We start from the raw sequence: 14169 nt of genomic DNA, 5'->3' as shown, positions 1-14169 counted from the left end.
CCTCGACCAGATGAGCTGTCTGAAGCCACCAAGCCAAAGATAGCCGAACGTCCGGAGACAACACCAGCACCTGAGAGCGGATCCTGTGAGGTAACCCGTTCCATTCTGATAGAATCAGCCCCTGCAGGGGCCGGGAATGGAAATGGAACTGGGCAAATTCCACCATGTCGAATGTCGACACCATGGACCCCAGAACTCTCATAGCCGAATGGACCGACAGGCGGCAACGGCTCAGGCAACTGCGTATCCGCAGCTGTAGTGAGGCGACCTTCTCCGGAGTCAGGAAGATCCTTTGCTGACGCGAATCCAGCAGGGCTCCCAAATGAACCATCCGCTGTGATGGAATCAGAGAGGACTTTTTCCAATTTATCAACCACCCGTGTGCTTGCAGGCAAGCGATCGTCAGGTGGAGATGTTGAAGCAGTACCTCCGGGGAGCTCGCCAGCAACAGGAGGTCGTCCAGGTACGGCAGCAGCCGTACATTCTGGTTCCGAAGATGTGCGGCCATGACCGCCATAATCTTCGTGAACACCCTCGGTGCCGTGGAGAGACCAAAGGGTAGCGCCCGGAACTGATAGTGGTGTTGAAGGATAGCGAACCTCAGATACCGCTGGTGTGAAGATGCTATCGGAACATGGAGGTAGGCGTCCTGGATGTCCAGGGACACCATGTAATCCCCCGGTTCCATCGCCAGAATGATGGAACGTAACGTTTCCATCCTGAACTTGGGAACTCTGAGGAATTTCAAGTTGAGGATAGGGCGATGAGAACCATTGGGTTTCTGTACCAGAAACAGAGACGAATAATACCCCGTCCCTCGTTGTGATAGAGGAACGGGAACAATGACCCCTGCTTTCAGCAAGGACTCTATAGCCTCCTGAACCTGTAACGCCTTGGTCTTGTTCTGAGAAGGACTTGTGAAGAAAAACTGGTGGGGTGGTCTGTGCCGAAAAGACAGGGCGTACCCCTGGGAGACCACTTCTCGAACCCAGGCATCCGTGGTGGTATCGTGCCAGCACTGGGCAAATAGAAGAAGTCGGCCTCCCACTCTGAGGTCCCCCAGAGGGAGGCCCGTCCCATCAGGCCGCAGGTTTATCTTCCTGCTTGGAAGAAGGGCGCCGAGCACTCCTGGCTTGCTTCTTGGGTTTAGAGGCCGTCTTACTCGCAGACTGTCTCGGGAAGGACTGACCTTTCGCCTTACCCTGAACCCGAAAGGAACGAAAAGCCGAACTCCGAACCTTAGCAGGCAGTGCCGCCGAAGGGAGGAAGGCCGACTTGGATTTAGCCAGGGTGTCCACTATTTTGTCCAAGTCCGGACCAAATAGTAATTCCCCATTGAAAGGTAAGGCCTCCAGACCTTTCTTTGAATCAGAGTCCGCTCTCCAGGACCGCAACCATAAGGATCGGCGGGCAGACACCGCTGCAGCCGATACCCGCGAGGTCAGCAGACTAGCATCTAAAGAAGCTTCTCCAATGTAAGAAGCGGCGTCCCTCATTTGTCCCAACAACGCCCGCTGGACATCCGGAGCGTCGTCCGGGAAGGTATCTTCCAATGCATTGGCCCACCCCTCAATGGCCTTGGCCACCCAGGAAATGGCCATGGACGGTCGGGCCACCGCCCCGGAGAGGGAGTAAATAGACTTTAAGCAAGTCTCAACTTTCCTGTCCGTGGGATCCTTCAGCGAGGATATCGACGGTAATGGTAAGGTGGCGCCCCGAGTTAAACGGGTGACATGGGAATCCACCGCCGGTGGAGTTTCCCATTTTTTACAATGTGCCTCAGGGAAGGGGTAATTAGAAGCCAACCGCTTCTGAGGAAGGAATCTCTTACTGGGCGCCTGCCAAGCTACCGCCATATGATCCGTCAACTGATCCGACAGGGGAAACACCGCAGAAGTCACCTTAGTTTTTTTGAAACTAGGAAACTTCGACCTAGGAACCGGTGCCTCATCCTCTATAAGAAGAATAGCTCGCACCGCCCTAACTAGTGCTCGCACATTAATGGACGACTTGGTATCCATTTCCTGGACCGAGGCGTCCGAGTCAGTGTCATCAGGGACCTCCCCATCATCTGAGGAACCCTCTGAGTCCAATACCTGAGCAGCCCGTGTCATGAGTGGGCGTTTAGAAATCCTAGAAGGCATGTCAGTCTGCAACATTGACTGAAAAGCCGAGGAAGCGGCCGCCAAATTTTGCACGGAGTTGGAGAGCACATCCACCCATGGTGGAGGCGTCGCCATAGGGGCCTGAAAAGGTACCACAGGCTGCTGCGGCACAGGGGAAGCCTGTATATACATAGGCAACCCCGCATAGGGACCAACTGATTGAGACCCAGGAGGACTCCGCAATAACTGCGGGACACCCGGGGAATGGGGGATGGTCGGCTGGGGCACCGCCCTAGTAGGGAGAGCAGTCGGGACCGACAGACGGTCCGCAATAGACACCAGCACTTGAGAAAACATCGCCCACGGTGGTTCCTGCGCCAGAGAAGGTCTGGATGGGCCAGGAGCCACCTGGCATCGACTACACAGGCCATCCTGTGACAAATCCTCCCTATCTACTCCTGCAGAACAGCGTCCGCAGGAGGCCAACACTGGAGCCACTGAGCGCTCAACCTCCTCGTCTGACATGACAGAATATATTATATATCTGGCACCAGGGTAGAAGTAAAACGCACTCACCGGTGTGCTGAACAACAGCCCACAATATGGCACTGAGTAGCACACAACTGTATGTGACGGACCTCACAAATACGTGATCTATATAAGTGAGGTCAGTAGAAACGCCCCTCCCCCACACACCTGCAGGGCTTGTAGGAGAAGTAAAGGGATAGGTATAAGCTGACAGTAAGCGGAAAATAAGCACAGACAGGCAGCACTAGCAAAAGTCACATACCATGCAGGAAGATATACTCACTGCACCTTTACACTACAATCAACCTGCCCAGATTCAGTGTCTGGGAGGGCTATAGTGCTGTGTACGCTGTCCTTAATCAGGGGAGAGGTACACAGGGGGACCGGTCCGCGTGCTCCCTGAGATCTGCGCTGCCACTGGGAAAATGGCCGCTGGAGACCTCAGAGGAGGAGTGGCCGTGTAACTGCAGCTCAGCGACGCCAGACTGCGTGCTGAAAGGCGCGCTGAGCTGAGGGGAGGAGCCGCTAAACAGGGAAGGCTTCCTCCCCTGGCTGGCCATAACCCCAGGGATGCTGGCTTCCCGCTTGCCCCTTTATCCCTGGTGGTCTAGTGGTCCCACGGGTTATGGGGGGGCCGGCCGCCACTGCCAGCAGCCTCCGGTCTGTCCCCAGGACCGGAGGCTAAAGGACTGCATTTAAGGCATTTCCGCGCGCCGCCGCTAGCCAGCGACGCGCGGCTTACCTGAATCCCCGGCGACTCCGGCAGCAGTCCTGGGAGGTAGACAGAGTCCGGCTAGTACGGACTCTGCCCTCCCGCCGCGATCCCCAGATCAGTACTGGCGTCGCGGCGCCAGTCGGGGATCAGAGCGGCAGCGTGGGCGTCTGTACAGACAGCCCTTCGCTGCCGTCTGTAGTAAAAATAGATTAAAACTAAATAAAATTTAACTTAAAATAAAAAGCTTCTGGGGGCTGCTCCTGCAGCCCCCCTGCGCGGTGACCGACTCCGGCCGGGCACCAGCTTACACTGAGGTGCCTGTGGCTCGGGGGCGGGGTATAGAGGAGGACCCAAGTGCATCCTGGGAGCTAAAAGCTTAACTGTGTGGTGCCCATGGATCCTGTTCCAGCTATAACCCCAAGGTCAACCCTGTGGACCCCCTATGGACTCTGAAGTAGAAATATTGATAAACACACAGCCAAGGACCACAGCTAATGCTATAACGACTAACTTTGGTGTAAAGGGGAGAAAGAGATTAGTTTTAATTGGTGTAAACCTTTAATAATCAAAAATATACAATAACAGATCTAGAGACCAAGGAGAAGCCCCCTATATCAGTGTAAGGAAATTAATTATAACCAGAATTTTCCTTTTACTGAAAGTACTATAATTTTATTCAGCAGAATTGACAGCCCTGAACAATTTAATTGCACAAAAAGCACATCCCAAAAATTACCCATTTTTGGGCTCTGTAAGATGATAGACTATAAAGTCCAGGTTCACCAGAATGTGGATGAGACAGAATTCACAGCACACGGTACCTGGTAATCCGGCACTGTGCCACTGATTCACCGGCAAGATAAGAAGCCTAAACTGCTTGGGAAGGAAAGAGTTAATGAGCACTATTTATGTGGGTTTATTCCAAAGTTACATATGAGCCAGATCCTAAATAATGAGAGGAGGGGATGTTCTAGGAGTGCTGGCATGGACTAGAACTGAAGGACGCAGATTGGGAAGCTTTGTTCTCCAACATCCATGAGTAAGTCCCTGTAATATGCTAGCACATTAACTCCAGCCTCCAACATATTGATGTCCTCTGCCCTCCTTTCCCTGTAAGAGCAATATGTCTGCACATGTGAGTGTAGTTCTCTCATTTCGCTATGTATTATGTGAGCCATATTATGTGAAACATTTGAGACGTGACAAGTGAAACAGAAGAAGAGAGAAATGAGGAGGGGGGAGGTAGCGGACTTGTGTCCATCACACTATGACATATACACCACGCGAGTTACCTTTTCACAGAGCGTAACTTTACTCTATTCATGTCTTTGAGGACATCCAACATGTTTGGCATTGCAGGCTTCTTTGGTGCGCTATCTATCGTAGTCATGTCCGAGCTGCTTTTCTTTCCTCTCCTCTCTTTAATAAGGTCAATTGCAGAGAAACTTCGCTGAACAGCAGGTGGGGGCGGCAGTGGTGGAGGTGGTGGCGGGGGAGGAGGTGGTGGCACAGCAGCATGCGGAATGGGAACACTATCCAGCACAAGAGAAGACGATGGACTTGAACCTAAGATATGATAAAGACACAATTATAGTAACTGTGCAATAACAGGAAAATGAGAATACCATAAAGAGCAGCATGTGGAGTGGGTATCCCCCCAATGACAAATTATTTAATTTTATCATACATTTGTTCATTACCATAATTAATAAAGGTAAGTTTTTTATATTTACAGTAATATCCTTTTCTCTGATTGTATGCGGGACACTAGGGGTCACACATGGTAAGTGGCTTTAGTGAGGAGCCTGCAGCACACTGGGGCTTAGCTCGGGGTCGGCTGGAACTGGACCAAATCTTTTACTAACAAAACCCAAAAGAAAAAGAGGGAGTGTAAGAGGCAGAGAAGGAGACATGTCACAGCCAAACAGGGAGCAGAAGGGAATCGGAGAAAAGGATTATATATTATATAAGGCTTCTTCCATTGGTGACACTGGGGGCGTCCCAAAGCAGTCCCCAAAGGTTGCACGTCTAACCAAGTGGCCAACACTGCACAGTTGCTCAGAGGCTCCATGCCTAGTCACCCACAAGGCAGACAATAACCTAATCGTAAGAGCCCCAGCTTTCCAGAACCCTGCCTCAGGAGAGCCAACCTAAAAGATGATGATGGAAAATGATTCCATTCACACCAGGCAAAGAAAGTCTTTCACACCCGGTGATCAATCTTACCACTGGCTTCCTAGCCTTTAACATTATCTGCACCACACTAGCAGCAAACACTTTGGCTTTTACCAAAGTGACTTCCACAACCACGCCTTAAAACCAGGCAAAGCTAAATGCAGGAAAAGACCTTGGCTTAACAGGTCTGGCCGCTGAGGAAGATACCACCTAATATGCTCAGTAATCCAAATATCAGGACCTCAGGGTAATTTGAACTGATCAATTACCCAGGTCCCCTCTCTTTTAACTTTTTTTTTTCTGGCAATATAGCTACCAGGGGAACAGGTAAATAAGAGGTTCTACCAACATCACTTCTGGATTCCCGGTCCTAGAGCAGTAATTGTTCACATTGAAGTTGAGCCTGGATGCCATAATATTAACATCCCGATGAACCTCAATTTTTAGCCACCTGCTGGACAATCTCAGGATGGAGGGATCATTCCTTCGGATGTCCTGCCTAATGACAGATTGTCTATTCCTGGGATGAAAACTGCCAGAATATATTTCTCTGCCCAGGATAAAATGTAACTTTTCTACCTTGTGGCCTGGGCCTTCACTGCTCAAGCTATCATGAGGGACTACGCTGCCTTCAGCATGGTGGACATGAATGCTCCAATATAATTGTTGGTAGTGTTTCCTCCAGAGAACAACTGCCCTGGAAGGTGGACTAGCGTACCACCGCCCTCCAAACTGTGAAATTGGCATCCGCCGTCACCGGGTAAACCGATGACCCTTGCTCCGGTTGCTGCTGCACAGCTTTGTCAAGAAGTGGATGACACAAAGCTGACAAAGCTGCCTTAGTGCAGGGAAGTGTCGAAGGTACGGGTGACCATGGATCATTACTTACTATCAGCTGGTTTGAAGTCTTGTGTTTCCTGCTGCTGGGACACCTCCACCCTACACTGAGAAACGGAACATACACTAATGCTATAAGTCTCTGACTTACGGACTGTTACACAGACCCCTCATTCATATATCAAGGCTATTATTGGGGTGAGTATACAGTGTGCGTTCGTTTACCACTGTATAATGGTTATGCATGTAATATCAGCTACATTTCTCCAGTGCTGGTACTTTTGTGGTTAAGTGTCATCCTGTGCTGTAGGTGATTTGCACTAAAGAATTCAAGCTAACGCTACCTGTCTCCTATGCTGGCTCAAAGCAGTTCTCGGTGACAGTGGGACTGTTAAAACTGAACTAAGGGCCTGATTCAGACCCACTTGCAAGCTGGTCGAAGGCCGAGCAGTGCGCACGCCGCGCGTGCGTGAGCCCCGGAGCGAGTGAGAAATCACTCGCTCCGGGGCTCGCTACGAGACGGGGCGGCTGTCGATGTTGAACGACAGCTCACCCCGTTTTGTAGGCAGAGGAGGGATGGCTGCACAAACGGAGGCGTTCCAGAAGGAACGGCTGCCGTTTGTGGGCGGCCCTACTGACATCACACGTGATGTCAGTAGTGAACTTCCTGCTCTATTAGAGCAGGAAGTTCACTGGTGCTTGTGGTGGACGAGACTCTACCATAAGGGTCTCGTCGCAAGCCCGATGGTCGCGATAATCGCGACCATCGCCAGGCCACCCGCTAAAGCTGTGGGTGGTCACCCACAGCTTAGCGAGCAGCCTGGAGGCCAGAGTAAAAAAAAAATAAAACTGCCCGCCCTGATTCAGAGCGAGTACTCGCATTTAGCGATCACCTCTGAATCAGGGCCTAAATCAGGCTCCGTGTTTACTAGCTCTAAGGCAAGCTATTGCTACTGTGATTCATAATACGCTCTAAGGCAAGCTATTGCTACTGTGATTCATAATACGCTCTAAGGCAAGTTATTGCTACTGTGATTCATAATACGCTCTAAGGCAAGCTACTGCTACTGTGATTCATAATACGCTCTAAGGCAAGTTATTGCTACTGTGATTCATAATACGCTCTAAGGCAAGTTATTGCTACTGTGATGCATAATACGCTCTAAGGCAAGTTATTGCTACTGTGATGCATAATACGCTCTAAGGCAAGTTACTGCTACTGTGATGCATAATACGCTCTAAGGCAAGTTACTGCTACTGTGATTCATAATACGCTCTAAGGCAAGTTATTGCTACTGTGATGCATAATACGCTCTAAGGCAAGCTATTGCTACTGTGATTCATAATACGCTCTAAGGCAAGCTATTACTACTGTGATTCATAATACGCTCTAAGGCAAGCTATTACTACTGTGATTCATAATACGCTCTAAGGCAAGTTATTACTACTGTGATTCATAATACGCTCTAAGGCAAGTTACTGCTACTGTGATTCATAATACGCTCTAAGGCAAGTTATTACTACTGTGATGCATAATACGCTCTAAGGCAAGTTATTGCTACTGTGATGCATAATACGCTCTAAGGCAAGTTATTACTACTGTGATTCATAATACGCTCTAAGGCAAGCTATTACTACTGTGATTCATAATACGCTCTAAGGCAAGCTATTACTACTGTGATTCATAATACGCTCTAAGGCAAGCTATTGCTACTGTGATTCATAATACGCTCTAAGGCAAGTTATTGCTACTGTGATTCATAATACGCTCTAAGGCAAGTTATTGCTACTGTGATGCATAATACGCTCTAAGGCAAGCTATTGCTACTGTGATTCATAATACGCTCTAAGGCAAGTTATTGCTACTGTGATGCATAATACGCTCTAAGGCAAGTTATTGCTACTGTGATGCATAATACGCTCTAAGGCAAGTTATTGCTACTGTGATGCATAATACGCTCTAAGGCAAGTTATTGCTACTGTGATGCATAATACGCTCTAAGGCAAGCTATTGCTACTGTGATGCATAATACGCTCTAAAGCAAGTTATTGCTACTGTGATTCATAATACGCTCTAAGGCAAGTTATTGCTACTGTGATGCATAATACGCTCTAAGGCAAGTTATTGCTACTGTGATGCATAATACGCTCTAAGGCAAGTTACTGCTACTGTGATGCATAATACGCTCTAAGGCAAGTTACTGCTACTGTGATTCATAATACGCTCTAAGGCAAGCTATTGCTACTGTGATGCATAATACGCTCTAAGGCAAGCTATTGCTACTGTGATTCATAATACGCTCTAAGGCAAGCTATTACTACTGTGATTCATAATACGCTCTAAGGCAAGCTATTACTACTGTGATTCATAATACGCTCTAAGGCAAGTTATTACTACTGTGATTCATAATACGCTCTAAGGCAAGTTACTGCTACTGTGATTCATAATACGCTCTAAGGCAAGTTATTACTACTGTGATGCATAATACGCTCTAAGGCAAGTTATTGCTACTGTGATGCATAATACGCTCTAAGGCAAGCTATTGCTACTGTGATTCATAATACGCTCTAAGGCAAGCTATTACTACTGTGATTCATAATACGCTCTAAGGCAAGCTATTGCTACTGTGATTCATAATACGCTCTAAGGCAAGTTATTGCTACTGTGATTCATAATACGCTCTAAGGCAAGTTATTGCTACTGTGATGCATAATACGCTCTAAGGCAAGCTATTGCTACTGTGATTCATAATACGCTCTAAGGCAAGTTATTGCTACTGTGATGCATAATACGCTCTAAGGCAAGTTATTGCTACTGTGATGCATAATACGCTCTAAGGCAAGTTATTGCTACTGTGATGCATAATACGCTCTAAGGCAAGTTATTGCTACTGTGATTCATAATACGCTCTAAGGCAAGCTATTGCTACTGTGATTCATAATACGCTCTAAGGCAAGTTATTACTACTGTGATTCATAATACGCTCTAAGGCAAGTTACTGCTACTGTGATTCATAATACGCTCTAAGGCAAGTTATTACTACTGTGATGCATAATACGCTCTAAGGCAAGTTACTGCTACTGTGATTCATAATACGCTCTAAGGCAAGTTATTGCTACTGTGATGCATAATACGCTCTAAGGCAAGCTATTGCTACTGTGATTCATAATACGCTCTAAGGCAAGCTATTACTACTGTGATTCATAATACGCTCTAAGGCAAGCTATTACTACTGTGATTCATAATACGCTCTAAGGCAAGTTATTACTACTGTGATTCATAATACGCTCTAAGGCAAGCTATTACTACTGTGATGCATAATACGCTCTAAGGCAAGCTATTACTACTGTGATTCATAATACGCTCTAAGGCAAGTTACTGCTACTGTGATTCATAATACGCTCTAAGGCAAGTTATTACTACTGTGATGCATAATACGCTCTAAGGCAAGTTATTGCTACTGTGATGCATAATACGCTCTAAGGCAAGCTATTGCTACTGTGATTCATAATACGCTCTAAGGCAAGCTATTACTACTGTGATTCATAATACGCTCTAAGGCAAGCTATTGCTACTGTGATTCATAATACGCTCTAAGGCAAGTTATTGCTACTGTGATTCATAATACGCTCTAAGGCAAGTTATTGCTACTGTGATGCATAATACGCTCTAAGGCAAGTTATTGCTACTGTGATGCATAATACGCTCTAAGGCAAGTTATTGCTACTGTGATGCATAATACGCTCTAAGGCAAGCTATTGCTACTGTGATTCATAATACGCTCTAAGGCAAGTTATTACTACTGTGATTCATAATACGCTCTAAGGCAAGTTATTGCTACTGTGATTCATAATACGCTCTAAGGCAAGTTATTACTACTGTGATGCATAATACGCTCTAAGGCAAGTTATTGCTACTGTGATGCATAATACGCTCTAAGGCAAGCTATTGCTACTGTGATTCATAATACGCTCTAAGGCAAGTTATTACTACTGTGATTCATAATACGCTCTAAGGCAAGCTATTACTACTGTGATTCATAATACGCTCTAAGGCAAGTTATTACTACTGTGATTCATAATACGCTCTAAGGCAAGTTATTGCTACTGTGATTCATAATACGCTCTAAGGCAAGTTATTGCTACTGTGATGCATAATACGCTCTAAGGCAAGTTATTGCTACTGTGATGCATAATACGCTCTAAGGCAAGTTATTGCTACTGTGATTCATAATACGCTCTAAGGCAAGCTATTACTACTGTGATTCATAATACGCTCTAAGGCAAGCTATTACTACTGTGATTCATAATACGCTCTAAGGCAAGTTATTACTACTGTGATTCATAATACGCTCTAAGGCAAGTTACTGCTACTGTGATTCATAATACGCTCTAAGGCAAGTTATTACTACTGTGATGCATAATACGCTCTAAGGCAAGTTATTGCTACTGTGATGCATAATACGCTCTAAGGCAAGCTATTGCTACTGTGATTCATAATACGCTCTAAGGCAAGCTATTACTACTGTGATTCATAATACGCTCTAAGGCAAGTTATTACTACTGTGATTCATAATACGCTCTAAGGCAAGTTATTGCTACTGTGATTCATAATACGCTCTAAGGCAAGTTATTACTACTGTGATTCATAATACGCTCTAAGGCAAGTTATTGCTACTGTGATTCATAATACGCTCTAAGGCAAGTTATTGCTACTGTGATGCATAATACGCTCTAAGGCAAGCTATTACTACTGTGATTCATAATACGCTCTAAGGCAAGTTATTACTACTGTGATTCATAATACGCTCTAAGGCAAGCTATTGCTACTGTGATTCATAATACGCTCTAAGGCAAGCTATTGCTACTGTGATTCATAATACGCTCTAAGGCAAGTTATTACTACTGTGATTCATAATACGCTCTAAGGCAAGCTATTGCTACTGTGATTCATAATACGCTCTAAGGCAAGTTATTGCTACTGTGATGCATAATACGCTCTAAGGCAAGCTATTGCTACTGTGATTCATAATACGCTCTAAGGCAAGTTATTGCTACTGTGATTCATAATACGCTCTAAGGCAAGTTATTACTACTGTGATGCATAATACGCTCTAAGGCAAGCTATTGCTACTGTGATTCATAATACGCTCTAAGGCAAGCTATTACTACTGTGATTCATAATACGCTCTAAGGCAAGTTATTGCTACTGTGATTCATAATACGCTCTAAGGCAAGCTATTGCTACTGTGATTCATAATACGCTCTAAGGCAAGCTATTGCTACTGTGATGCATAATACGAAGCAGATTTTCCGATACTAAAGTTACTTTTCACAGAAACTGTGTTTATAAGTTACTGTATCCAATTGTCAGTTGATACATTTCTTTGCACATTGCACTTACTGGATATAACAAAGAAAAGAAAAATGTTATGTAATTCTCTCATACCCTTGTAGGGAGTTTATTTGAATGTAATTTATTTAGGTAATTTATTAACTGTATCTTTAAAGTGTTTTACACTCCCGGGAAGTGATATAGGTTTATGTTAAATAAATTATTTGTCTATATGTTTATGTGAACTGTGTGATCTAATGTGCAAGCGCCGCCAAATATATTTTCTTTGTGTACTTTGGGCCTGACTCAGAATGATTCACAACTGCAACAGTGTAGTCTCCCATATCCAAATATTCAGAAATACAGAATAATTTTGGCATGACTGAGATAATAAAACCTTTGATTTTTGATGGTTCAATGTACACAAACTTTGTCTAAGGCACAAATTACAAATATTGTATAAAATTACCTTCAGGCTCTGTGTATAGGGTGTAAATTAAACAAATTTATTTCATGTATGTACACAAACTTTGCTTGAGCCACAAAACGATTGAAAATATTGTATAAAATTACCTGCAGGCTGTGTGTATAATGTGTATATAACACATAAATGCATTCTGTGTGTATATTGGGGTCCCATTCCCAAGATATGTCATTATGATATGCAATTATTCTAGAATATGGAATATTCCGTTATCCAAAATACCCCTAGTCTCAAGCATTTTGGATATGGGAGACTCAACCTGTACACAGATCGATCGATGGTGTGCACTGTGCATGAGTATGCAGCGCAGTGCGCGTGAGTTAGCATTGCGATCACTCAAGCAGAATAAAAGCCATCGCAGAGTGAGTGATAGGCTGTGAGAGTTTGGGAGTGGTGATGGTGGAGTGGTCAGAGAAACGCAGGCGTGTCTGTCCATTTGAACGCCGTTTCCTCGGCGTGCATAATTTAGCCAGAGACGGTATACGCAGCTTGTGTACTCACTGCGTTCTGTGGCTGGTCAGACCTGCTGAAATTGTAAGCCAGGGACCGATGTTACTCGATGTTCCCCATGTATACGCAGGACTGCAAGGTATTACAGATGTGAGATAGCGGTAGTGGGCGTCTCTATGCTGGCAGTGTGACGGCTATGCTATTGCACTGATTAGCATATTTTCGCAAAAGACCTCCGTGTGGTTAGGGAGCTGCGATCGCAATAAAGATCCATGCTAAATCAGGCCCTTTGTGTTGGGACACAGACATCCCCTACTTGTTGCTTGGCTACTGACGCATTATTTAATCAGGTGGACTGTAAGAGCACTAGTATGTACTTGTTATTTTTTAAACACAGCCTGTAAACTAACAGGAAGCTGACTGGTTGGTATCTCTCTCCACTTTATTGCTCTCCAAGGTTTGATACATCTTCCTCTTAGTGTCTAAGGATCGGCCTTCTGTCCGGTTCGCCGTCCTGATGGCTGGTAAGTACATACACACTAACCACTCGTCAGCCCAATGTGTCGAGACCGACATCACAACTGGGCAGGCATTCACATGTGACCATCCAGTTGAGCTGTCAGTCACCAGCGGCCTCTACAGCAAGCTGACCACCCATACATAGACGCCATAGGTCTGTGAATTCCGCTGTTTACAGACATATTGTACACACCAGCCGACACACACACACGATATATCGCCCTTGTGTGTACCCAGCATAACCAATGAGTTAAGGATTGGCTTAGAATTTTTTTTTTTCACAAAATAGACTAAAAGGGTGAAAAGAAATTCAGTTTGGACAAAAAAAAATACTTTAACTAAAATGACTGCAAACTGAAGTTGGTCTTTGGTTGGTGACAGATGGGACTTTGTGTCCACATACATCTATCCTCCATGCGCTACAAGTCGCGCCACACAATGCTGGAGCTCCGTATGCCTCGGTAGCGCCGAGCGTCTTTCGTGTGACTTTTTACCTTCAAATGCGTCTTTTTCACACAGCGATGTGAATAGTTAGCACAAGTAGCTTCTGCTGATTGAAATGATATGTGGCATGCCTATGTTCTCTGTGCATCTGCGGGTGTATCTGCATGCTACGGGTGTATCTGCATGTGAAATGCTACGTTACAGTGCCAGCGGCTGTAACACTGTAATGTAACATTTCACATGCACCCGCAGTCACACACACAACATAGACATGCTGCATATCATTTTAACCAGCAGAAGCTGCTCTTACTAGCTATTCACATACTGTATGAAAAAGACACATTTGAAGGTAAAAATGTGCACAAAAAGAAGCTCAGCGCTACCGAGTCATGGCACTGCATGGCGCGATTAGAAGGGCTGTTTAACGCGCAAGGAGGCTAGATGTATGAAGACACATCTGTAACTCTGAGATTACAGAACAAACTGGCATTAGTGTGCCAGGAACTTTGCACTTATAGACTATTGCAAGCAGTGTAGCACCGTGTTCCAGAGGGCATACCACTAGCCTTAAGAAATC

General features: G+C 45.5%; 1 protein-coding gene across 3 annotated transcripts in view; it reads right to left on the bottom strand.

The window, feature by feature from the left end:
* Positions 1–14169, bottom strand: part of MTFR1 (mitochondrial fission regulator 1) — a 75206-nt gene that overhangs the window by 13012 nt on the left and 48025 nt on the right. For all 3 annotated transcript variants that reach the window (XM_088469332.1, XM_088469333.1, XM_088469334.1), the window contains one exon: positions 4641–4914. In XM_088469332.1, the coding sequence (XP_088325458.1) occupies positions 4641–4914 (274 nt within the window). The remainder of the gene's footprint in view (positions 1–4640; positions 4915–14169) is intronic.

This window comes from Taudactylus pleione, unplaced genomic scaffold, assembly GCF_031769625.1.
Source record: "Taudactylus pleione unplaced genomic scaffold, aTauple2 ptg000090l, whole genome shotgun sequence".
NCBI lineage: Eukaryota > Metazoa > Chordata > Amphibia > Anura > Myobatrachidae > Taudactylus > Taudactylus pleione.
Note: the sequence above shows the minus strand (reverse complement) of the source record. Positions and strands in the feature narration are given on the sequence as shown.